The sequence below is a fragment of the Girardinichthys multiradiatus genome, chromosome Y (assembly GCF_021462225.1).
Source record: "Girardinichthys multiradiatus isolate DD_20200921_A chromosome Y, DD_fGirMul_XY1, whole genome shotgun sequence".
In the NCBI taxonomy this organism is placed as follows: Eukaryota; Metazoa; Chordata; class Actinopteri; order Cyprinodontiformes; family Goodeidae; genus Girardinichthys; species Girardinichthys multiradiatus.
Genome location: NC_061818.1, coordinates 7,690,738 through 7,716,197, shown reverse-complemented (window position 1 = coordinate 7,716,197; position 25,460 = coordinate 7,690,738). Strand labels below are relative to the sequence as shown.

Genomic DNA, 25,460 nt, shown 5'->3' with positions numbered 1-25,460 from the left:
CCAAAATCTTAATTTAAATAATGTATAAAAAAGAATTCTTAGATGTAAAATATACATGTTTTTAAATATGTAAACAAAAAAGTTGGGGCAAACATTTCTAATTAAAATACCAGCTAACCAGCAATTTGTTTGTAAATACTAATTAGTGAGGGGAAGAGTGCTGCCTGGCTTAAAGGATACAGTAACTTAATACTTCCTTCACACTATTGCATATTTACCCTGTATTTAAATGGTGTAGAAAGATATGCTAACTTCGGTAAATAACGTTTCAGCTTCACCTTTATGTTTAACACTGTAACAAACACAATTTGATCACTAGCTAACCCAGGCTGTCACAGATTTTCTGGAGATGTCAAACCCGCATTTCCACAACAGCAAGTCAAAAATCACCGCAAAGACCCAAAAATAACATTAGTCAGTCTAATACCACAGTATGCAAATGCTATGTGTGCACAGATAAAAATCCATTCACCTCAGGATGAAGGAAACTGACAGTAAAACTAAAGGCATGACCTACTTTTTGATTAATCTAGCTAATAATTATCTGACCATTTGAGGGCAGTCTAGAGGACTGAAAATCCACCCAAAGATGGTCAGTTGATCTTTAAAACTGGAAAAAATAAAATGAGATGCACATTAGTAAAATTTTGCATCTTTTATAGTACAGACGCTAAAAAATGTTGTAGGCTGAAGTAGTCTCAAACAGAACATAGGTAAAAATAATGCAGCTAAGACCGAATCTCTCCTTGTTGTAACTGTTTACATGCTAGCATTAGCACTACAGCACAGCTAGCTGTTACAAGAGATTAGAAAAATATCAGTATAAAGCTTGCCTTTTTCCATCAATGACTTATGAGCCACCATTGTGTGTTAGGACTATCAAATCTTTGAGAAGCCAAGATGTTTCAGCTGTTTTCAGGTTTCACTTCAGAAACCCTTCTTTGGAGATTCAATTCAATTCAATTCAGCTTTATCTATATAGCGCCAATTCACAACACGTCATCTCAAGGCACTTTACAAAGTCAATTCAGTCAAATCATACAGATTTCAAGTCGAGTACATACATTCCAATTAATCCTAACTATCAAACAGTGCAGTCGGATTCAGCTGAAATTGTTTAAAATGTTTTCTATCTAAGGAAGAACAGCCAATTTCATCAAGTCAGTGACTTGCAGTATTCACTCCTCCTGGATGAGCATGAAGAGACAGAGGACAGCCACTTGCATTGGCTTAGCAGCCATCCTTCTTACTGAGCATGCATATAGCGACAGTGGACAGGAAAACTCCCATTACACAGGAAGAAACATCCAGCAGAACCAAGCTCAGCGTGAACGGCCATCTGCCACAACCGACTGGAGGGTTTGAGAGTAAAGAGCAGAGACACAAAAAGAACACTGAAGCACTGATCCAGTAGTACTTTCTATAGGAAAGAAAAGTGAAACATTAATGGTTACAGCTCCTTTAGCGGCTTCATCTAGGAGAGAAAGACAGCTAAGCAGATGAACTCTGAGCCTTTTTTTAAGTCTAGAGTATGAAAGAGAGCACATACAGTTAGTCACAGTAGAAGCTAAGCCAGTAGCTATGTCTAGGAGAGACAGGGTTAAAGACTGAAAGACAGGGCTATGTGTATCATCTGTATAAGGTAAGCATTAAGTTGTTGGCAGCAGAAGCTTGGCCGATGTCCCCCTCCAGGAAGGTGCTACAGCTAAACACAAAGCCCGGTCAAATGTAGCTTCTAGAGAGAGAAAAAAACATAGAGAGAACATAAAGTTAAAAGCTGAAATAACAGTAAATAATGCAAAATTGGAGAGTAGTATGAGAATGCGGCAGAGAGAGAGAGTAAAAGTGGTATAAGCCTATAGCAGCATAAATACAGATCAAGACTCAGGATAACCTAAGCCACTGTCACTATATGTTTTATCAAAATGGAAAGTTTTAAGCCTAGCCTTAAAAGTAGACAGGGTGTCTGCCTCACGGACTAAAACTGGGAGCTGGTTCCACAGGAGAGGAGCCTGATAACTAAAGGATCTGCCTCCCATTCTACTTCTAGAGACTCTAGGAACCACCAGTAAACCTGCAGTCTGAGAACGAAGTGCCCTGTTAGGAACATATGGAACAATCAGATCTCTGATGTATGATGGAGCTAAATCATTAAGGGCTTTAAATGTGATAAAGAGAATTTTAAATTATATTCTGGATTAACAGGGAGCCAATGAAGGGAAACTAAATAGGCAAAATATGATCTCTCTTTTAAATTTTCATCAGAACTATTGCATCCAAGAAATATACAACAACAAGACGTAGTCACTTGCTAATTTTGTAAATATGCCTGTAAAGTACAGATCATGGCTGGTTTGATGAGCTAATTTAAGTAATGAGATTTACATGATATGCACCAGTCTGGACAGTAAACCTACAGTAACAAAGAAATTTTGGTCAAATGTTCTGACAGACATTCCATGACTCACACACCTGGAACTTTTCCACATGTTGTTACATCAACAAGAAACTTAAATGTATTTGCTTATGATTTTATCCGGTAGACAACAACAATGTCATAATTGTGAAGTGGAAGGAAAATTATTTTTTTTCAGTTTTTACAAACATAAATAATAAAAGTGTGTTAAGCATTTTAGGCTGTGCCTTTACTTTGATACCCCTAAATTAAATCCAGTACAACTATTGTTTTCAGATGTCACCTAATTAGAATTAGAAAGCTGATTTCGGGTCATCTGCTGAGAAACAGTTTTTTAGCTTCTCACTGTAGTTTCTCTTAGCTGCCCTGGTCTCCTTGTTTGGTTTGTACTGGCCTGCTAACACAGGGCCCAGTCCACACTGCTGTAATCCTTCTTCTTGCTCCTACGCAGCTTCCTCAGATGTGAAGTGAACCACACCCCAGTCTTTGAAAACTTACAGAGCACAGTTCAAGCCATCAATTGAAAATGGAAAACGTCTGGCACAATCTTAAACCTACCAAGACATAGCTATCCATCTACACTGACAAATCAAGCAGGGAAAGCATTAAGCAGCGAAGCAGCTAAGACGTCCACGGTAGCTCTACAGGAGCTGCTCAGATCCATAGCTCAATTGGACGAATAGGTTGACAACTAGTGGTCACGCACTAACAAATCTAGGCCTTTATGGAAGAGTGGCACAGTGGAGGGAATTGCAGAAAGAAAGCTATAAGAAGTCATGTTCGCAGTTTGCCACAAGCCATGTAGGGAAACAGCAAACCTGTGGAAGAAGGTGCTCTGATCAGATAAAACCATAATTTGAATGTGTTAGCCTACTTGAAAAACTAACCCTGCACATCACTCAAAACCCAACAGCATGACAGTATATAAATGTGTAAAACTATTAGAGACATGGAATTACCAAAAAGTGGTTCTACTAATTTGACAAAAGATGGAAACGTTCAAGGCATATAAATACTTTACTCCATAAAGACATACACAGCAGTTTGCAAGACTTTACTGACTTATCCAGCTAGCTTGCCAGGAAAGCCAAATAATGTTTGAGTGTCCCTTACAAGTATTTTATTAGTATATTGACATAAGTAACAAATGTATGCTCTGTCTAGAAGAATCTAGTCATTTGAAGGACTAGTTACTGAAGAAAACAGCTGAAGATTAGGTGCGCTATCAACTTATTGCATTGGCTTTTTCTCGCTCCAAATGACAGATGAGCTAAAACATTTTCCAAATCAGCACTTTATGAGTCCCCCTAGCAAGAGTCTAACAGGCAAAAGTGTCATCAGTTTTTACTTTAGGGGGGGACTTTTTTGTAATTTAACCACGGTTTCACTTAAAGTTAAAGGAAAACTTGCTAAAATTGTATGTTACAACTCAGCTACACACTTGCACAGCTGGTCTGCAGCCTGAGGTAAACTGGTGTGTGTGTGTGCGGGGGATCCTGATGATAATGATAACATTTGCACTCTCCTCCGCCCCCGAACACTAACTGATCCACAGCACCGACCACCAAGCAGGTCACATAGAGGAGCAAAACACCTGCCACCCTCCTTACATTGATCACAAGCCTCTCAATACGCAACTCTAACAGGGCCCGTCTGAAACTGCACTTTATCCACTCGAGTGTGCTTTAACCATCCTAATATAAATTTGAAAACCCACCTAAGAGTTCATGTAATTAAAAAAGGAGGACTTTCTATTTAGTACCCTCTAGCAGATCTAAACCCTCATATTAAGGACACATTAGGTGCTGATGGTTCGTTAACCATTGGAGGGGAGCAAGAGTACAATCTTAAGATGGCAAGAGAAGAGGGGATCATTTGCACGGTAGCAGATCACACCCCTCCCCCTCGCTAAGTGCTGCAGAGACGCAAGGGAATGTGTGTGTATGTGAAGATCTGAGCATAGGAAGAGGTGGGGGGGGATGGGGAAAAGAAAGTGTGTGAGTGGAGGCGATTCCTACGGTTTAATGATAGTTGAAGATGAAACAGGGAACAGGAAATGGATAAAACGTTGGTAAAGGTGTAGCGAAAGCTGTCTGTCACACAGAAGGAAAGGACAGGGCTATAACATCAGCAAATCTGACGTTTTTTTCATGTAAACTATGCAAAGATTAAAGATCTGTCAACGCTAATTTATATCTCCTCAGTTTTTTTACTAAGCTGTAGGGCAAGCATTGCTATTAGGGTGGCGGCCCGGCAAGGGGATTGACAGCCAGTAGTGGTACAGCGGGGCATGAGGCAGGGATTCTCTAGGAGTCTCCAAGGAAAGAAAAACATGTATCTCTTCATATGTGCCATGCTTATAAGGTCCGACAAGCAGAGAGCACTGCGCTGCCACTGTACTATCAAAACACCTCTCACGTAAAGATGTGGCTTTTCATAAGCACATACACACACATTCCTTTTTTTTCTCTAAGCCTGGACCAGCCAGAAGTAAGAGCAATCCTCCATGACTTTGACCCTGAATTTAACAATGAGAGAGAAGGAGAGGAGGAGGGGGTCCATAAAAATAGGACATGTTGTCTCTGTAAAAAAATAAAGGAATTTCCAAAGGCTGATTTATTGTCTTTGGCACTTCTGAGAAGACAGCATACATAAAGAATCTGACACTGAGTATAAAAGCCAAACTAGAACTATAAAGTAAAGCACAAGTTCATCCGCATATAAGTTTAGCCATTCCAGGGTGGACCTGAGCCTGAATGGGCCCGTACTCCACCACCTCTCCATCCACGGTGATCATGCCTTGTTGTGAAATGGGCTCTAACCGCAGGGCCCTCACCTTTTCGTACACAAGGTGGGGGCAACCGCACGCTAAATGGGAACCCTTTTCCATGGCAAGGAAGAGACGCAAGAGGGCAGGCCGGGATATTCCCGCTGTCACGTAAAACAGATGAATCAGTCCGTCATCTGCCATTGCTCCCGGGACTGTCCACAGATCCTCAGCCAGATGGGACTGGTAAATAGCCAGCACCAAAACAAAGTCCTCCTCATTGACCACTGTCCAGTTTTCTGGGACCTGCTGGTCCAGACTGGGGAGAAGAGAATCTACAAGTGATGTAGTCATATTGTTGCTCTGTGTCTCGGGCCTCATGTTGTTGATTAAATTGGAAGAGTTGGTGATGGAGTTTTGGTTTATGTTCATATCAATGCAATTGGTCAACGAGCTCTGCTTTGGTGAAACATTGGGAATGAGATGACAGGGAAAGGACGAACAGAGAGACGTAGACGTAGGATGGGTTGCCTTCACGATTTTTTTGGAAGGTTTCGGTGCTTCTTTAGCAGGTAGATATGCTAACCTGCCCTGATAAACTCTGAGTGAGGCCAGGCGCACCAGGGTGCCCATCAGGAAGCGGATAGCTCCCACATGACGATACTTCTCGCTCTCAATATCCACATCTGCCACAAAGCCCCAAGCCAAGGAGAGGAAGGAGAAGAGGCGCTGCCTGGAGGCCAAATGGACTGAGACCAAGTCAAGGGAACCAACCAGACCTTTGCACAGCATGAAACCACAGCTCAGTAGCAGCTCCTCGTTCCAGGCTGGAGGCAACCTGTTGGATCATTACAAAAAACAAGATCAGAGGAAAACACAGTAGAGCACATAGTAATGCAGCTTTTTATTGACTATTTGCCTCTTTATATATAGGCTAAACTAAGATAAATGAACAATGAAACTAAACATAATGCATAGGAATACATCAAACATGAGAAGTTGTAAGGTTTTGTCCTCCATCTAAGACACGAAAACAACTTGGCAGTCACACATTGAAGGTAAATGAACAAAATGTACAGATGAAGTTGGGATTTTGTGTTGAGGAACACTGTTAGGTTTAGGGTACAGGAAACTATGCATATGACCTTTCACAAAGAATAACTGCTATTCTCCCAGATGACTTCAAAATCGGATTTTTGGACTTTTTATATTTAGCAATAACAACTTCTTATTCTATGCAGATGTTTTTATGACCTTCATGTGTTATGCTCAGAAAAGAGTCTTGTCCAAATGTCTTCTAAAATGTTTCAGAGTATCTCCTACATGAATAATCTAGCTATCTTCAATAAATTAGACTTATATTCAAAAGTTTATTAATTACAGTAACTCCAGCACTAAGTGAAGCACATTACATACATTAATTATGCACAGACTGATGTTTTCTAGTCTTTATCTGTTAATTATGATTATTTCTGCTTGCAGCTAATAAAAACAGGATGTTTAAGATTAGAATATTACAACAGACCAATAAATAAATGCATTTTTAAGACAGAAACATGGGCTTAAGGAAGAACAGCCTATGTATAATACCTGCTTAATGGTTGTTATTTTCAAAGGCTGCTTTAAATCTGAAAAATGGGCCTCGTCAGAACCAATATTCAAATGTATTAAATATGACTATATATATATATATATATATATATATATATATATATATATATATATATAAACATTATGACGTCAATAGATCAGCAAATCTGAGTTGTTTTGGAGTCATCCAAAGTCCTAACATCCCATTAAATAGATGTGGTCATGACATTTTGGCTCACCAGTGATGCTTTTTTGAAATTTGGCCAACAACTATCCAGCAGATGGGGATGATAACCTGGACATGTGCTGGGTTAACATAATGAGTGAATTTCTAAAACCCTTACATCATTGCTTTGAGTGTTTGTGCAACCAGACCTGAACTCTGGCTGCACAGCTAAACAGTCTAAGTAACTCCTCTCTCCTGAGGAAAGATGAGCCCAGTCAGCCTTTACTATAATTACAAAGGAAGGAGATAAATTGTCTTTTATGAACTAAAGAAGGATCGTCTTTTGTACTTTTAGCCTATGCATTTAAATGACTCATTAAAAGATGGACTCACTGCGAGTAGTTGTGGATGGATGCAGCCAGGGCATTGCCAGAGCCCCCTGGTAGGATACCTAGAGGAGTCTGGATGGCTTGTTGCCAATCTTCACGCTCCATCAGACCATTTATTACCTGAGTGAAGAGGAAAGATGACGAAAACATAAAAACCTGCTGTTTTGTGTGTAGTGTGGCACTACCATTGTGACCAGATGGTACTGTGGCTGAGTACAAAAATAATTTCTGGATGACTGCAGTTTTTTTCATGCATGCACCTGATCTCCTTTATCATGTTTGAGACCAAATTAAAATTTCATATTCCTATTCCAAGAAGTGCTGAAAATAGAAACTAGAGTCGTGGAGGTTTATCCAACACCCAGTGATTAACAATTCCCATCATTTGTGAGTAGAAGTGGGTTGTATACCTCAAACAGCAGCCCGTCACCCGACATAATGACCAGCGCATCCCACTGCGACAGGTCGGCATTCCTCACCATTTCCCGTGCATGGTTTTGGTGCTCTAATGAACAGAAGAAATGCAAGAGTAAACTGCAAGACGAGGCAGAAAATGTGGCAGAATGTGGGACAAAGTGAAAAGAATGATGATAAAAAGGGGTAAGGGCAGAGAAAGACATGTTCCCTTCATCACCGCAGGCTCTGGAGTGGGATCAGGGAGATTAGGCAGAAAAGGGATTCAATTTCCTCTTATCGGACTAGACATATCACATTAGCTCATCCAATGGCTACTCGGCAGCTCCAAGGCAGCTTAGCCAGCCTGCAAACATCTGTGACAGAGAGAGCAGGGAGCGAGTGGTCGCATGTTGGTAAATGTGCTGGTGGAGAAGTGAGCTATTTGTTCAGCCTAGTTTTATTGGCAGCGTCCTTGAGTTGGTCCCTGCACTGGGGGTCTCTGTGGGCTCATCTTGCCAGCATTAAAGTCTACAGTCCTGTCAGCCGAGACTCCCCAGTGTAGTCACGTGTGGAAAATGGAAACAGCTTTAGAGAGGAAGGGAGGAAAGGACGGCAGACATTCAACCTAAGAGGCACGGGTGTGCTGCCACTACGAGAACATTCCTACTGAAGTATTGATCAACCCAATGGTTTTACTTTGCTCAACCTCTCCTTACTCCTGTGCTGTTTGTTTGCTGTGTGCTGGACAGGCTGGAGGTGTTTATGCAGTGCTGTGTTGACAGGAGTAATTGAACTGCACAGCTGACTCAGCATTTTTAGCCTGCAAGACTGATGTTTTCCTTCCGAGATACTTACTTATTGAAGAGGTCATTGGAAAACCACACATACAGTTCTCGTGAAATATGTGTATGGCTTCGTTTAATTCCAAGTATTATTTTCATTCAGCTTTTTATCTTATTTATCTTAAAATACAACTTTGTCTTTGTTGGCCAATGAATGGAATAAATCTGATTTTATTTGTAAAGCACTTTTCATATAGCTGAGTGACATGTAAAGGGATTACAAAAGTAAATAACAAAATTCTCATAGATTTGTTGCTGTACTTGGGAGGATTTATTACACAGGGGCCGGGTAGATGTCCGCTTTGACACCAACTGCCTAATACTTTAGTTCAAAGTTCTTTCACATACTGAAGGGCTCATAGAGACAGCAAGAAACACAGGTCATCTAGGTGGACAGCAAGCCCAAACCATTAACTTTTTCTAAGAAAATTTGAATCTTACATATGACTAAAAAAAAGAAAGGTGTTAATACAGAAATACTTGCCTACTGAAAAGTATGTCTATGTACTGTACAGTACATGCACTCAAAAATTAGTCAGGGTTCATTTTGCATGAATTACTGCATGGAGGAGATCAGCATGTAGCACAGCTGAGGTGTAATGGAAGCCCAGGTTGCTTTGATAGCGGCCTCTAGGTCATCTGATTTGTTGAGTCTGGTGTCTCTTATCCTCTTCTTGACAATATTCTATAGTCTCTTGATGGAGTTTAGGCCAGTTGGTTTGTTAGCCAATCAAGCACAGTGATACCATGGGCACGAAAGCAGGTATTGGTACCTTTGGCAGTTTGTGCAGGTGCCAAGTCCTGCTGGAAACTGAAATGAGCATCTCAGCAGAAAGCAGGAAGTGCTCTAAAATGTCCTGCTAGACTAATGCATTGTCTTTGACTTGATAAACACAGAACACCAACAGCAGCAATGACACAACTCCTTCAAATCATTACTAACTGTAATGACTGGGCCTCAGGCAACTTGGATTCTGTGCCTCTTCACTATTTCGCCAGACTCGCATACTTTCTCATACTTTGATTTCTACATACAATGCTAAATTAACTTTCATCTGATAGAAGACTTTGAACCACTGTGCAACAAGCCAGACCCTTCTTCTTAGCCCAGGTAGGATGCTTCTGACATTCCCTCTGGCTCAGGACTGGGTTAACACAAGGAATCACACAGTTGAAGTCCATAACACCTGGGTAAATCCAGCCACAGTCCACACTTTGTAAATTTCCCCCAAAACAGTTAAATGGGCTTGCCTCACATTCTTCCCACGCCTGTGGTTATCCCTGTTGCGACTGCACCATTTTGACCACATGTTTACCTTCCACTAATCTTTTTATTAATATGCTGTGAACAGCCATTTAGCATGGCACTTTGTGGCTTATCCTCCTTGTAGAGGGTGTCAGTGACTGTTTACTAGACAGTTTTTAGGTTAGCAGTCTTTATTATGATCAGTGGTCACAACATTTCTGGATTAAAAATCCATTATTTGTCTTTACATTTTCTAAGTAAGTAAACTTGGGGATTTTAGTAGTTTTAGGCCATGATTGCTTTGTGTGTGCATAATCTGTTTGGAGTTTCACTTTTTGAAATGAAATTTCTCAAATAAATAAACATTTCTGTTACATTCTAATGTATATAGATGCACCTTTATACATACTCATGGCCATGAGATCATATTGGACAAACACCTCGTCCCAGCTAAGCATGGTGATGGAAGGTTATTGGTTTGGTTGTGTTTTAAACTGAATAATTCAAATATAATTACTTTTTAATGATATTCTAATGCACCTGTCTTTAAATCTCATTTCTATGCATTAAAAGCTCATTGAATATGTTTTTTTGCTGCTATTATAAATCAACTAGTGGGGAACTTACTATACAAAAGCAATGCATGATGTCATCTGATCACTATGGTTTTAAATAAGACATTAATGTTAAACAGCTATCACCCCCCATATTCATTATAATAAAATCCAACGTGTATTTGAGACTTCTGGCAAGTCTTTCAAACAAGCTCTACTTGTCCGGTGTTTGTCTAACTCTACTATTAAAGACTTGGTCTATGGCACTTTCTGCTTCATAGAAACCTCGAAAGAAAAACAATGTTTTTATTACTTTTAAAATATAAAATTAAATCCAAAGATAAAGGCAGCTTATAGTTATGCCTTTTAATATTACAGACTTTATGTCGTCCGCGAAATCTTTCACAAGTTGCAAAGACGCAGCTTGATAAAAGATAAAAACACCCGAAATCTGGGTCAAATTCCCGTTGTTTCTCTTTAAAAGCAGCAGTTTGCTATATATGTTGCTGTCTTCGGCCTTCTTCTGAGGTTAACCTAGGTAAAGACTAAAATGGGTATGTAAAATGTTCAGGTTGACACAACAGGAGCTTTGAACTGTGCTTGTCCAACCTCAGGCAAAAAGCAGTTTGATACACTCATCAAAAAGGTGTACACTGAGTAAAATAGACTAAAGTTAGTTCTCACTAGACATGCTGGACCCCACCACTCTGGGGTCTCAGTGTCCTATATTCCCCTTCCTATATGTCCATCTCTGTTCCTCTTCGTTAACTTCAGTAATTAGGCTCTGTGTTTTCATCTCCATCCAGTTCCTGACCCTTCTTCGGGTCCCAGGAGCCCGTTAAGTATGTGCGAGCATACCGGCGTACTTTCTCAAAAAGACAAAACCACACAAGCAGAGTTTCTGCTCCAGCGCTCCGCTGCCTTCGCTGTCATAATCCGTCTCACTGTGAGCCGCAGCAGAGATTCAGCTTCATAATGCCGAGCTGATCCAAAAAGAGACAGCATATTCATACCTGCCAAACTGCTGGTCCTGCCTACTAAGGGTAAGTATGCGGGGTGCAGAGAGGTTGAAGGTGGTTGAGGTGAAAGAAAAAATATTCGTGGAGTTCAGACATTTTATAAATATATGTTTAACCCCCTTTACTCTGATACACCTAAATAAAATCTGGTGCAACTAATTGGCCTCAGAGGTCTCCTACTTAGTACCTAGAGCCTGCCTGTGTGTAATTTAATCCGAATATAATTATAATTGATCTGTGAAGGCCTCAGATGTTTGTAAGAGAACATTATTGAACAAAAAGCCTAATGAAAACCAAGGAATGCTGCAGACAGGTCAGGAGCACACTTAAGGAGGAGTTTAAAGCAGGGTTTAAGCTTTAAACATCTCACAGTCCATTGCTTAATCCACTATCTGAAAATGGAAAGAGTGTGACACAACTGCAAATCTTCCGAGATTTGGTCGTCCACTTAAACTACATATTTAGAGAAGCAACCAAGAAGTCTATGGCAACCTTAGGTGAGCTGAAGAGTGTCAGAGATCATGTCGGGGATACAGGAAACAAGTGAACAAAAATGTTCTGGTCAGTTCTCACCAAAACTGTAACATGTGGGGTGGAAAACTAACACATATACATATCAGCCTTAATACACCACCCCCATGGTGAAACGCGGTGGTGGCAGCATCATGCTGTGGGGATTGTTTTCTACACAAAGGAAGCAGTTGAGAGTTTATAGTAAGATGAAGCTGTGAGTGGACTGGAGTGGAAGTCCAGCTTCCAGCAGAACCTACAGCTGGAGCTACAATGGAATGGATTACATCAAAGCGTATAAGGTGTTAGAATGGCCCAGTCAAAGTCAAGATCTTAATCTAGTTGAAAATCTATGGCATGGTACACCAACTGATGTGCACATGCATTCTCAGTCTATGGTGACTGAGATGGAGCTCTTTGCACGGAAAAATGAGCAAAACTGTGCTGGGTTGTTATAGTCGAATGGGTTTCTCTTCATATTTTTGCACTACTTTGTGTTGGTCTATCTCATAAAATACCAATACAATTCATTGGCGTTTGTGGATCAACGTGGCACAACGCGAAACAGCTTAAGGGGTCTGAGCACTTTACATAACACTGTAGGTAAATGATGAAATGTAGATTATTTTGTTCCAGATCTTCTTTTAAAGCTGTTCAGAGTAACAGCTTCTTGTGGTGAAAATAGCCTCAGATGACAGTAACATGCACAACACTGTTAAAGGTCACCAAACGGCATTAGCAAATCATACTGAATGTGCAGCAGATGGCATGTATAGAGTGAGAATTCAATGCCCATGTTTTCTGTGAGCGCATGCTTTGTGAATTTGTGAACACAAAAACAATGCATAATTCCTGCAGAGATTAAAACTTGCTTCGAAGCATTGTCAATTTGGCTTATGTCAGTGCATGCGTAACTCACAGCATGACCCAGTTCTCAGAATGATCACGCTATGATGTAGTGGAATGTTTAATCCTCTGTTTTCTATGAAGATGACCCTTGGAAGAGCCGCAGCCGAATGAATGTAGAAAACATATTTATGACTGACCTGTGATGACGAGGGTGTAGGAAACGGAGGCCTCTGTGAGCATGGCCTGTATGTGGCCAGTAAACAGCTGGAGAGCCTGTCCACGCCCGCTGTGGGGGTTCACCAGGATCATGGTTCTGCAAGGTCTCCTCAGCTCCGTGTACACCACACCTGACAGGCAGAGAGAGGATAATGTGAGTGATGGCAAGGATAAAGAGGATGAGAAAAAACGACCTCATCCTTCTCTGAATATATGCATAGAAATGCTGTGTGAGAGAAAAATGCAAGAACACTGCAGCTAACAGCTGGGCGACCATCAAGACTGACAGCGCTCAATTTTAATGTGATGTGCTGCAGAGATAAGGTATTTTATTTGGAATCTTACCTATTATTTATGTTGGGAACCTTATTATCCTTGACTAAGACAGCCTGCTGCTTGTGTCTATCAAATAATCACAAATCAATGGAAGGAAAGAAAATTCTTTTAAATAACTGGGGTTAAACTGACAATGGTTATTCTTGATCACCAAGACCTCAGCTCTTTTGCTGACGTTCTGTAAGAGTAAGCTTTGAAGATCTTTTTCCCTCCCTTACTATCCTCCTCACGCTGTGTGGTGACCAGATAAACAAGGGTCCTCACGGATGTAGTTGTTTTAAAACGTATTGTCTAAAGAATTTATTCATATTTATATCCTATTCAAAGAAGGCATGAGTTACTGCTACTCAGATCAAATTTGTAAGGTATAAATTGCAAAAAAGTGTTTTAGTTACATTTATTTTAAATAAAGTATTAGGGATGCCCGCAAATGTACTAGTGGTGATTTTGTTACATTTTCCCTCACTGAATAAATGTACTTAAATTAAAGGTTGGGACTTCCTAATATTTTTAGTGGTATTATGATTCTGCAATGAAAACTGAACTGAAGTATATCTTTACACATCTTTACCAGGGATGCCAATAAATGTGGGAGCCGCTGCATATTTCATTGTACTATAAAATATTGTCTGGAAAGGTCTTGTAGATTATATCATTTCTAATACAGCTCTTATTTGGCACTCTCCTGTTGTTGCAGGGCTTCCACCTGTTGCAAGGCATAAACTACTATCTGTGCCAGTGCAGATTTAATGAATTTGTCTGAAAAGTAAAGCCATGTTTTGTTTTTATTATTAAATATTTCCCCCAATGAACTCTGTCAGGACCGGTGAAGGCTCACTACATGTGACCCATCATTAACTTGAGGTGGCTGAGATGCGAAGGGACTTGACCTTATTGTCTGAGCCTTTCAGCTAAAAATTACTGGACCACTTAAGAACACTCTACAACTTTGTATAGTGCTGCAGCACTAAACATTTAACCCAAATTGCACGTGTGATTAGGGAAAGTGATGTTGAGTGATGTTGGAAAGAGTAATTTCTTGTTGCAACAGTCAGGAATTAATTAGATTAACATCATGGACCTCCTCTTTCAAACCCACTCGTGAATGACACATGTACACAGTAACAACATCACGTCTCCTTTATTAGGTACACCTGTTTTATTGCTTGTTAACGGGTTAAGTAATTCAGCTGATCACATGGCAGCAACTTAATGCATCTAGGCATCTTGACGTGATAACAATGGCTTGCTGAAGTTCAACCAAAGCATCAGAATGAGAAAGAAAGGGGGTTTAAGTGAATTTTAATGTTCTAAAGGTATTGGTGCCACACGGGCTGGTCCAACTAGTTCAGGAACTGCAGATTTGCTGTGATTTCCATGCACAATCTTCTTGTTTTACAGACAACGGTCAGGAAAAGAGAAAATACTCAAAAAATGGCAGCTATGTGGATGAAAATGCCTTGTTGATGTCAGAAGAGTATGAGCAGATGGTTTCAAGATGAAAGAAAGGCAGGTGTGGTGGTATTAAGGTATGCAGAATGCCATCTCTGAACACACAACACATAAGACTGACTTAAGACTGATGAGCTACAGCATCAGAGCACCAAACCAGTGCCAGAGCTGTCAGCTAGCAGGAAACTGAGGCCAAAGTTCTCACTGGTTTAGGAAAAATGGACAATAACAGATTTGAGCTGCAACATTCGGATGGCATTGAATTTGGCTTCAATAACATGAAAGCATTCATCCATCGTGCCTTTTATCAATTGTTGAGGCTGCTGGCAGTAGGAAAATGGTGTGGTGATTTTTTCTTGGTGCAATTTGGGCCTCTTAGTACCAATGCATCACTTGAATGCCACAGTCTTCCTGAGTATAGTTGCTGAACAAGTTCATCCCTGACCATAACAGCATTGCACCCATTTCTGATTACTACTTCCAGCAGGATAATTCACTATGTCGCAAAGTTCACATCATCTGGAACTTGTTTCTAGAACATGGCAATGAGTTTACTGTACTCCAACAATCTCCACTCAACCCAATAGAATTTTGCATCATGGATGTGCAGCAGGCAAAGCAGCTGTGTGATGCTGTCATGGCAATATGGATCAAAATCTCTCAGGAATGTTTCAAACACCTTGTTGCATCTATGTCGCAAACATAAAGGCAGTTTTGAATGCAAATGATGTATAATGAGTACTAGCAAGGAGTACCTAATAAAGTGGCTGGTGAGTGCAAATACTCTGTAATTGTGTAACACCATAGCAGCATAGCAGTCAGCCACAGACAACAATGCTGACAGACACGTCATCCGATTCTTTGTTTTTCTGTGCGTACTCGAAGCAAAATATTCTAAACCTGTGTTGTTTATAAGTGTGCCTCACATTGTGTTGCCTCAACAAACGTACTGACTTTAGTCTCAGCCTTTTCAGCCAGTTTGGTGAATTTGATTGCTCATCTTTTACAAATTGCATATGGTACATCAAACAAGCAAGATGCTGTAAGGATTGTATGAGTTCTGCTTTTTAAAGCAAGCACCTACGCACTTTAAGCCCTGAAGGAAAAGCTAATTTCCTCCAATTGCCTGGGTTTAATGCATTACACCCTTTGTGTACAGATCCGGTCTCTTCTACAGTAATTTTGTAGGTTAACATGCTTTTTAAAATGAGATTTTGTGAGAAGTGTTTCAAAAAAGTTTATCTAGCGCCAAGTTTGCCTCCCTAGAGTAAGAATTTTCAGCAATTTTTATCTAAAACTGTCTGGAGACTTAGGTATGAATTTGCTATAAAAGTTCTATTTCTGAAGGCTTATGACGTCATAATATCATAAACTCTCAGCACCAAGGGCATCTTTTTCAATACAAGAAAGTGCTTTAGACAGTGTAGCTTTGCCTGTAAAATGTTTCTAATTAAATAGTCTATAGCGTCATTGTCTTGTTCTGTGAAAAGCGATCTGCTACCTTTTTACCAGCCTCCGCCAAATTCAGTTAGCCTTGGAATGATGGAACACAAACAATTATTAGAAATATCTCATGCAAAGGTGCTTACACCCTACAGGGAGAGGTGAGAATCCAAAAACAGACAGGCATGTGCCAATCTATCTCTGTTCATTCACACAGGGGCAGTATTGTTCGCTAGTTGCATCCCTGCATAATGTTCCTTTCAATGGTAAAAAGCTCCGTGCACTTCCAGAATTGAGTGGAAAGCAGCTTATGAAGGTCAACCAGCTTTTGGATTCAGCTCTTGCACTCAAGTGAACTGAGCTGAAAAGCTTTCTGATAAAATATCCACACATCGCTCTGCAAAGGTCAAAAACTGAAATCCTTAGTGCACTGGCATTTCTGATAGTATGTGACGGATAACACAGAAAAAAGATGGGCCAGAGAAAATGATTTTAACAAAATCTGCACCTATCTACTAAAGATTCCCTACATGACAAATCAATATCAAATTCAATAATTCTTCATCTGCAACTTTTTGTTCCTGACCAAAAAGGCAAGGCAAGTATAGCTTTGCACTTTTTAGTGCTCTGATGAACATGTTTTTCTCAAAAAATGCAGAGTACTCCTGATAATACAAAAAAAAACTATTCCATATATTTTTGGGAATGTTTTATCAATGAGATTTAAATGTAAGCAGCCATGAGTTATAAGAGGAGAATCAATATCTCTGAGTTTTATTATTGGCAGGTAAAAGAAGACGTGTCCTTAAAAGTTTTATTAACTTTGTAAAGGAAGAATATAGAATGGAGTTCATAGACAGTCTGCAATGTCTGCCCAAATATATACTCAGTACATGCTAACCTTGGCTCAAAATGAAGTACAGAGAAGAACATTGTGGAAGCAGTTCTACAAAGTCAGAGAATCAGAATCAGAATCAGAATCAGCTTTATTGCCAAGTTCGTACATACAAACAAGGAATTTGACTCCGGTACACTTTGCTCTTTGGTTTTGTTTTCGCATTAAAGAATATACATATTTACAATGTACATATATATATATATATAGATTTTTTTTTTTTTTTTGCCTAAATCATCTGCTCATGATGCTAGCCACCTCTTGTATTGTCTAAATCCTCAGTTGAGGAGGTCCCGCAATTCCAGGTCTGTTGTACAATGGCCTATGTCAAGAGTGTGACTTGAGCCAATTCAGGGCTCATCCCTATTGGTAAGTGATAAGGATTGCCACAATATGTGCTAGGCATTAAATATTGCATATAGATATTTAGTATTTTAAGTCTGTCTTTCAGTCAGCATTTTGTCAACAAAGTAGCTACATTCATAAAGCTAGCATTTAGCAAAGAGTGGAAGAGCTTCAGAACCTGTGGCTAGAACAAGTAACCGTTTTTTTGTAAACTCCTTCCTTTCTCTTTAAAGATTAATTCATCAACTGTTTTTCTTTTAATTTCCACATTATATGATCTAATTAAGAAAGATATGTAGCTTAATACAACGAACCATAGGAAATGGCTATGTCAACACTCATCTGTTGTTTTTACATTTTCGGGTTGAAATGTTAATAAATATTTTATATAGATTTTGTGAAGATTTTTGTATTTCCTGAAAAACTTGAAAAAATGACTTGGGCCATTATTTTAGGAAAGTGACGGACAATAAGCAACTTTAACATTTGTTCCTGAACAGGTCAAGACGGGCTTAGTTTGGGAAATAAACGCTAATGCAAATTAGGTTTGATATTTTTATGGCAGAAGTTATACTGTTTTTCCATTTTTAAGAATGTTCTGTTGTTTAAATAATGTCCAACTGAAGCAGCTTCTATTTACACAAATCAACAATCTAGGACCCTCATTATCAAGCTAAATAATTTGTGGAAAGCTTTATAAAGGGAATTGATTGGGCCAAGACTGAGACCCTTCTAACCCAGAACTCACCAAGGAATGTTTTCAGCTCTAAATTAGATGGAAGTGTGGGGAAGTGTGAAAAAGAAGGGTATGGCTTAAGGTCTTAGTAAGCTTTATTAAAACTCTGCGACAAGGGACTGGGTTTGGACATGAAGAACATTGTTCTGTTGGACCACAGCAAAGAGGAACCTGGAAGGTCTGGGGACAGGTGGTGTGGGTGAAGGTTTAAAAATTGTGCTATGTGAAAAAGAGTATTGACTTTTCTTTTCTTTTTTAAGGAATCGAAAAAGCTAACATCAGCTGTAGCGAGAGAAAATAGCGCTCTGCAGGCGCTAATCTCAGACACCACCACCGTAAGACTATTTTTGGTTCATGATTATTTTGAACTAAGTGTTTCCATCCCTAAATTCCCTTCCCTTATCCCTAAATACAACTGCATCCATAACACCTAACCCTTACCCTGACACCTCACCCTGACCATAACTTGACGCCCAGGTAATGTTTAAAAATGTTAAAACCTCCATCATATCCTACGATCAGCATGCGTCGACTGGGTATAACGTCATGCAAGTACAGAGAAGAGCTGCAGCTTAGTGGGACTTGGAGTGGTGTTATGGTGCCTGCAGGTATTACAGTATATGTTACTGATATCAAGGGCTGCCTCAAGCACTAGACTTCATCTACATATATTAAATTGCTATTTCAGGTCGACTATTCATCGACCCGTTTTAACCTAGAAAAATCTTTTGAAGATGTAACTATTTAAAATCAAATGCACTGTCCACATTTAGCCTAAACAAAGTTGTTTAAAGTCAGGCATAGCTAGCCCCTTTAATCAACTCTCACAACTTTTCACCCTTATTTAGATCCCAAAAGGGTATTTTTGAATGGATTTTCACCTTTAACTTTTCAACACAATTTATGTTGTTTTAGACTAAAGACAAAGCTGGCTTTTCTATATGTTTTCAGCAAAGTCTTGTTCCAGTGGACTGTCTAGTATAACCAAGCTAAATTTTGACTTTTTACTATTTTAAGTCTGTCATCAAGCAGACTATTATTTTATAATTCTCAGATTTCTGCTTAAAGACGTGATGGCATTAAGGGACCTTAACCTTAACCCTAATGTCTCATCCAGAAGATTATAATCACAATGCTAGATGTCAGGTTTTGTGAGTTGAGAGTTGGACCAAACTGCAGACAGGAACTTGGGATAAGCAATGTGACGGTTTAATAATAATACAACAGAAACCAAACACACTGAAGTGTATGGATGTAATGTGCCAAAATGTGAAAAAAGTCAAGACCTTTGTGTTTTTCATCAGACACAGATTTTGGGATTACTATTGAACATCTCATTATTATATTTATCATTATTATCATTGTCTGTCTTTGCTTTAAAAACCGCTACCAATGTCAAACTCTTCACTAAGTAAACCACTTGTTTCTATAGATTTCTCTCTGTCTGTGTCAGTATGTGTGGTGTATGTACAATCTGTCTCAGGCAAGACGTCACAAATCTGCTGGCACATCCTGTCCATCAAGCCGGCACATAACGTTTCTGTATCAGTGTGTGTATTTCGTGGTTGTAAGAAATACACACACAAACACACGCACAAACACAGTAAGGTGACAGGCAGACTGGATGTGATGATGCATCAGTGCAAACAAGGGTCTTGCAGAAACAACTTCTATTCTTTCCACAAATGCTACAACCACCTAGAGTAGAACATGAAGCTGTATTGTGTCTTCAGTATCACACGTTGTAAGACAAGTGAGATTTATTAAAACACAGAAAGCATTCGAAACAAGTGCTGGAGCAGAAACAGATATTATGTGAAAGCGCTCCTATTCAGGAGCGGCGACGCTGTATTCAGACTGCAAACAAGCCGCCGTCTGAGTGTTTGCTGAAAGGAAGGGAGGAGGTCCGCGGAGAATAAACACCACTGCCCACTGAGGCAGCATCAGGAGAAGGGGGAGGCTGTGGCAGCGGGAGTGGGGGTTGACAGGCCATCACATTCATGTGTCATGGAGCAACAAGACGAACGCTCCTCTGGGACTGAGATGCTGGCTGGGGTGAGAGGTCACCCGGTGACGCATTTTAGCTCCTTGCCATATGAGCCACAGCATCTTCAGCAGAGGCTCTACCCAGGAGGCATACTCAGTGACAGGCACACCTGACCCTGAGGCAGCTTAAAAACACAGATTTTAAGGGCAGGGGTGGAGTGGGCTTGTAGATCTTTCTTCTCTCTCTGACGCAGGCTTTGCCACCATCATGCTTATTTGTGCATTACTTAAAGAATTCTTTAGCTCCATCTTTGAAATCATCATGAGAATTCTTTATTGGATATAATGTGTTTAATCTGATTTGAAAATCCAGTTAAGCAACAGAAAACGAAAAAAAATGGCTGCCACTTGCAAAAGGAGTCACACCAAGTTTAAAAGAGTTTGGTTTGCATGCAGTTCCATGATGGATCTCCCATCACATTCAGTGCCTCACAAATATCTGCAGACCAGATAAAACCACATACTTCAGTGTGTTTTATTGTGATTTTATGTGATAGACCAACATAAAGTAGTGCATAGTTGTAAAGTGAAAGGAAAATGCTTATAAAATGACTAACAATAAAAAATCTGAAGGTTTGGTGTGCATTTGCATTCAGCCCCTTTACTCTGATACCCCAAAATAAAATCCAGTGCAACCAATTGTCAGATGCGACCAACATTGAAATTTTTGGCCTACATGCAAAACTCTTTGTGTGGCAGAAAACTAACTCTGCTCATACCCCTGAATAAATGAACAGAACCGTTTTAAATACTCGTTTGTACCCACCTCCATCAACATTTTAAATCAAAACTTTAAATAGATCTGAATGTCGGGGTGGCGGAAATGGGCAATAACTTGGCCTTCTGTTTGTTTTAATCTCTTATTGGATATGTCATGAGTGTGTATTTAACCTATGTGCGCGTCTCCAGCTGTTGTATGTATTTTAGGTGTATTTATTGTCTGTAAGGGCAGATACTATTACCCTTGAGTCCATGACAAATTTCCCCTAGGGGGACAATAAGGTATATTCTATTCTACATATTCATGTCAAACATTAGCTGTAGCGAGAGGAAGTATCCCTCTTCAGGTGCCCAGTCAAAGTCCAGACTTAAATCCAATTGAAAATTTGCTTGAAAATGTATGTTCAAAGACATTCGGCATCCAATCTGGATGAGCCTGAGCTATTTGCCAAAGAAGAATGGGTAAAAATGTCAGTCTCTCTGTGTTAAAAGCTAGTAGAGACACACTCTAACAGGCTGATTCAGCTGTTACTGCAGCAAAAGGTGTAAAAGTATATTTTTATTTGGGGAAATACAGCAAGTACTTAAAACCAGGTATCATTTTTCTTTCACTCCACAATCATGCACTACTCTGTGTTGGTCTACTACATTGTGATGTGACTAAATATCAGGGGTGTGAATACTTTTGCAAGGAACTCTATGTACGTTATTGCTTTCAAGTCTTTACTTTAACTGCCAAGAGAATAAACCTCCAAGCAGCTTCTGAATGGATTTCCGAAGGCAGACTAAATTAGCAGAGTTACATCTCGAAACGTAAGTAATACCATCATATTTGTAATTATGTGGAGTCACCCTTGCTAGCTCGTCTGTCTAAATACCCAGCTTGTGCAGTAATTTTAGTTTTAATCCAACCTTTCCATCTGCAATCCCCTGATGAGATGACATGTAATTAACTTGAGGGAAGTCCTCCATAAGGGATTAGTGAATCTCACTGACTTTCATAAACCCTCTGCAACAAGTAAAATGGCAGTTCTGTTTCATTTATTAGGAAAATAAAACTTCATTTAAAATGCATAACACATTCTGTTAAACAGCGTATTTATTATCGGCCAGACTGGCTCTAAACTGCTAAAACAGCTTATAAATCAATGATATGATCCCAACATTACTGAGAGACTGTGTTTAGAAGGATACTGGAATAAGAGGCAGTAAAACCGTCGAGTACAGGGACAAGCCCTCCCAAGCTGGAGCTCTTTGATGAGTCCAGTGACAGGGGGAGAGGCAGGTTACCTCACAGGTTACCATCTGCCTGCCTGAATGCCTGGCTGGCACACAGGTCTGAATCTCAAACTCCTGCCGGCCACAGGCCATAGGGAGGGATGGAGGCTGACTGGTTGTTCCTCCTCATAAAGTTCCCAGTGTCTCTCTCCATGTTTGCAGTGTACTCCTGGAGGCTGCTGCCAGGATCACAACCTCATTCCTCATCCCACTGCTCACACTTGCCCCCGTCTTTGGCGAGCCAACATTCCCAATTAGTCACTGCCAAGTCAAATATCCGCCCCCTCTTTCAACTACACAGCAAGTTCATCCCTGCTTTGCAGTGTACACAAATGAAAAAGTATATTTCCTGACCTGAAGTGGAATATTCCTAATCTGCACCCTTATGATAAACAGAATCAGATATAATGCTTTGCAAAAAGATCTATGTACCTTAAAGTTGTTTCACTTTTTGTGACGTTACAACCACAAATTCAATCGATTTCACTGGTATTCTGTGTGATACACCCACAACAAAGTTGTGCAAATCTGAAAAGTCTGTCATGCATTAATATTACCCCCTCCCTTCCCCGCAAAGTCAAATTCATAGGAATTACAGCTATTGTTATGTCTCTACCAGATTTGCACATCTAGAGACTGAAATCTTTGCAAATTTGTCTTTTTCGAATAGCTCAGGCTCAGTCAGATTGGATGTGAACATTGTTTTTTAAGCCTTGCCAGCGATTCGTAATTGGATTTGGACTTTGGCTGGGCTATTTTAATACATGAATATACCTGAACCGAGCCGACTGCATGATACCTCGGAATTAGGTTCCTGCTGGTGGGTGAACCTCTGTGCTGGTCTCAAGCCTCAAACAATTTGTCATCCTTTATTTTGCTCCATTCATCATCCCATCAATTCTGATGAGCTTTACCGTTCCTGCTAAAGAAAGGAATCCCCACAGCATGATGCTGCCCTGCCACTTTCCCCTTTTTCTGAATTTTCTGATGATGGATTGAACAATGCTCTGCGAAACTCCCCCACAACGTTGACCTTGACCTGTCTGCTGTGCTCCTTGGTCTTCCTGACGTTTTTCATTCACTTGTCCATGTGCAAATGGAGTTAATTTACTAATAAAGTGACTTCTGAAGGCACTGGTTGAACATAACCTTATTTAGCGGTGTCAGGGTAAACAGGGGCTACATACAAATGCATGCCACTATGTTCTATCAAATTAGATCCCGGTAAAATATGCTGAGGTTTTTGATTACAGTGTGACAAAATGTTAAAAAGATCAAGCGGTATGACTACTTTTCCAAGACACTGTAAATAGCTGCGTAGTTGCTTCTCATTTTTTATTCATGTTAATTACTCTGTCGCTGCTATTTACCAGTGCGAAGTAAAAAGTAAACAACTAGACCGTGAAACCGTGCACATTTTAAACAGAACAAGACAGGATGATACCCACTAAGAAGAGGCTGCTGTAGAGCCAAGTGGCAAACAGCCGTTGTTTTGATGTAATTTTTTTTCCACCCAACCTGAGTTAAGTCTCACTGGGAATTTGCTGAGCTGAAATAATGAAGCATGTTAGTGCTCAGCTGCTGACAGAGGAGCAGCTGAAAACCTAACTGCTTAAAGTGAGCGTTCACAGCAGACTCTAGATGCTGATCCAGATCCAGATCTAGATTCAGATTGAGAGCCCGCCTCCGCTCAGGCATGTGCATTGGCATGACGTGTTTATTTAATGGCCGCAATTGGGTGAGCTCAGCTTTCCAGGCAGGTAGAACAGGTTAGAGAGCAGCTGAAATGCCTCTCTCTGTTTCCTTTACCAAGCCTTTTTTTTTTAGGGATAATATTATACAGTGCCTTGTAGCAATCAGTACAATCATACAATTTCATGGATTTTTAGGGAATTTAAGAAAGAAAAACAAACATAAGGTAGTTTATATTTGTGAAAGGAAAATTATACAAGGCTTAAAATATATTTAAAATATATTTAAAAAAATATATCTGAAGAATAATTATGTGCATTTGTTTCATTTCCCCTTTGGTGGTGGCAGCCTCATGCTGGGGGAATTATTTTTTTCAGAAAAACCACCATATTAAACATGTAAGAAGGGATTCTGGTCAGACAACAACCTTTACTATACAGACAGAGCTACAATGGTTTAGATCAAAGGAAACTAATCTTACTGTGGCCTCTATCCAATCTGACTGGGCTTGAGCAATTTTGCAGAGGAAAATGAATGGAAATGTCTGACCCTTAATGTGCAAAGCCGATGGAGCCCAAAAGATTTGCAGCTGTAACTGCAGGAAAATGGGGTCTATAAGGTATTGACTCAGGGGGCTGAATGCAAATGGACAACAATTTTCAGATTTTTCTTTGCAAGAAAAATTTAAAAACACATTTTGTTTTTACCTTCACTCTTATATATTTGTTAGTGTCGGTTTATTACATTAAATCCCAAAATTGAAAAACATATGAACAGCGTGTAATAAATGTTTCGACTAAAGAGGAATATATTTCAAGTTGAATCAACCTATTTACATGAGACAAACTTTTGCTATAAACTAAAAAAGTGTTTTTCAAAGTCTGGCTTTACTGGCATGAAAATGCATTCTCCCGGTATTTATTTTGTCATCTAAAGTTAGATTTTAGGTTCACCGGATTCAGACTGTTGTTTCTCACCGTCTCTCCGAGGAGCCTGCAGCACCGAGGCATCTCTGATGGCATGAGCCCATCTCTCAGCCTCCCGGAGGTTGACCAGCGGGTCCTGGACCAGAGCGACCCGAAAGCACTGCTCCACTCTCTGGCGGGCCACGCCGGCGCTCATCCAGCGCCTCTTGAACGGATAGAAGTAAGCCGTGAAGTAGGCGCCAATGTCCACGTTGTCCGGCCCTCTGTACACGCGACAGCCGACGCAGTCGCTTAAGTTAAACACCACCTTCGTCCGGCCGGGGGACGAGGAGATCCTCTGGATGGTCAGGGCGCTCTCCGTCAGGCTCACCGAGTAGCGGACCCCGTCGTTGAGGGTGTCGGTGAACTCACCGTACAGCACGCCCGAAAACCCGTTCCGCTGCCGGGATGGGTCTGGCGCTGAGGCGTCTTTCTCCATCCTGGACGGAGAGTAAGACGCGTCTCGGAGGCCGGTGCCGAGGAGACTCTGAACCTGCCAGCCTGGGACCCTTTAAACAGGAATGGGTGCAGCCTGCCTGGTTCCCAGTCTCCCCCTAGAGTCTGTGAGGGGAATTACAGCGAGGGAGTAGGA

The 25,460-nt window shown here is 40.3% G+C and overlaps 1 protein-coding gene across 1 annotated transcript; it reads right to left on the bottom strand.

Annotated features, from left to right (window-relative positions):
- Positions 1-2,149: 2,149 nt before the first annotated feature.
- LOC124863873 (sphingosine kinase 1-like) lies at positions 2,150-25,362 on the bottom strand. The gene is made up of 5 exons (XM_047358408.1): positions 24,881-25,362; positions 12,942-13,091; positions 7,739-7,833; positions 7,333-7,448; positions 2,150-6,021 (listed from the first exon to the last, which is right to left on the bottom strand). Exons 1-5 carry the CDS (start codon positions 25,305-25,307, stop codon positions 5,127-5,129), a joined length of 1,683 nt encoding a protein of 560 aa, XP_047214364.1. The 5' UTR covers positions 25,308-25,362; the 3' UTR covers positions 2,150-5,126.
- Between the last annotated feature and the right edge of the window lie 98 nt (positions 25,363-25,460).

Excerpts from the sequence above, each read along its gene's own strand:
- LOC124863873 (XM_047358408.1), bottom strand. The coding sequence starts at position 25,307 with ATGGAGAAAGACGCCTCAGCGCCAGACCCATCCCGGCAGCGGAACGGG. Across the intron at positions 7,834-12,941 it reads CTACACCCTCGTCATCACAG|AGCACCAAAACCATGCACGG; the intron begins GTCAGTCATAAA and ends TCTGTTCATTAG. Across the intron at positions 6,022-7,332 it reads TCCATCCACAACTACTCGCA|GTTGCCTCCAGCCTGGAACG; the intron begins GTGAGTCCATCT and ends ATGATCCAACAG.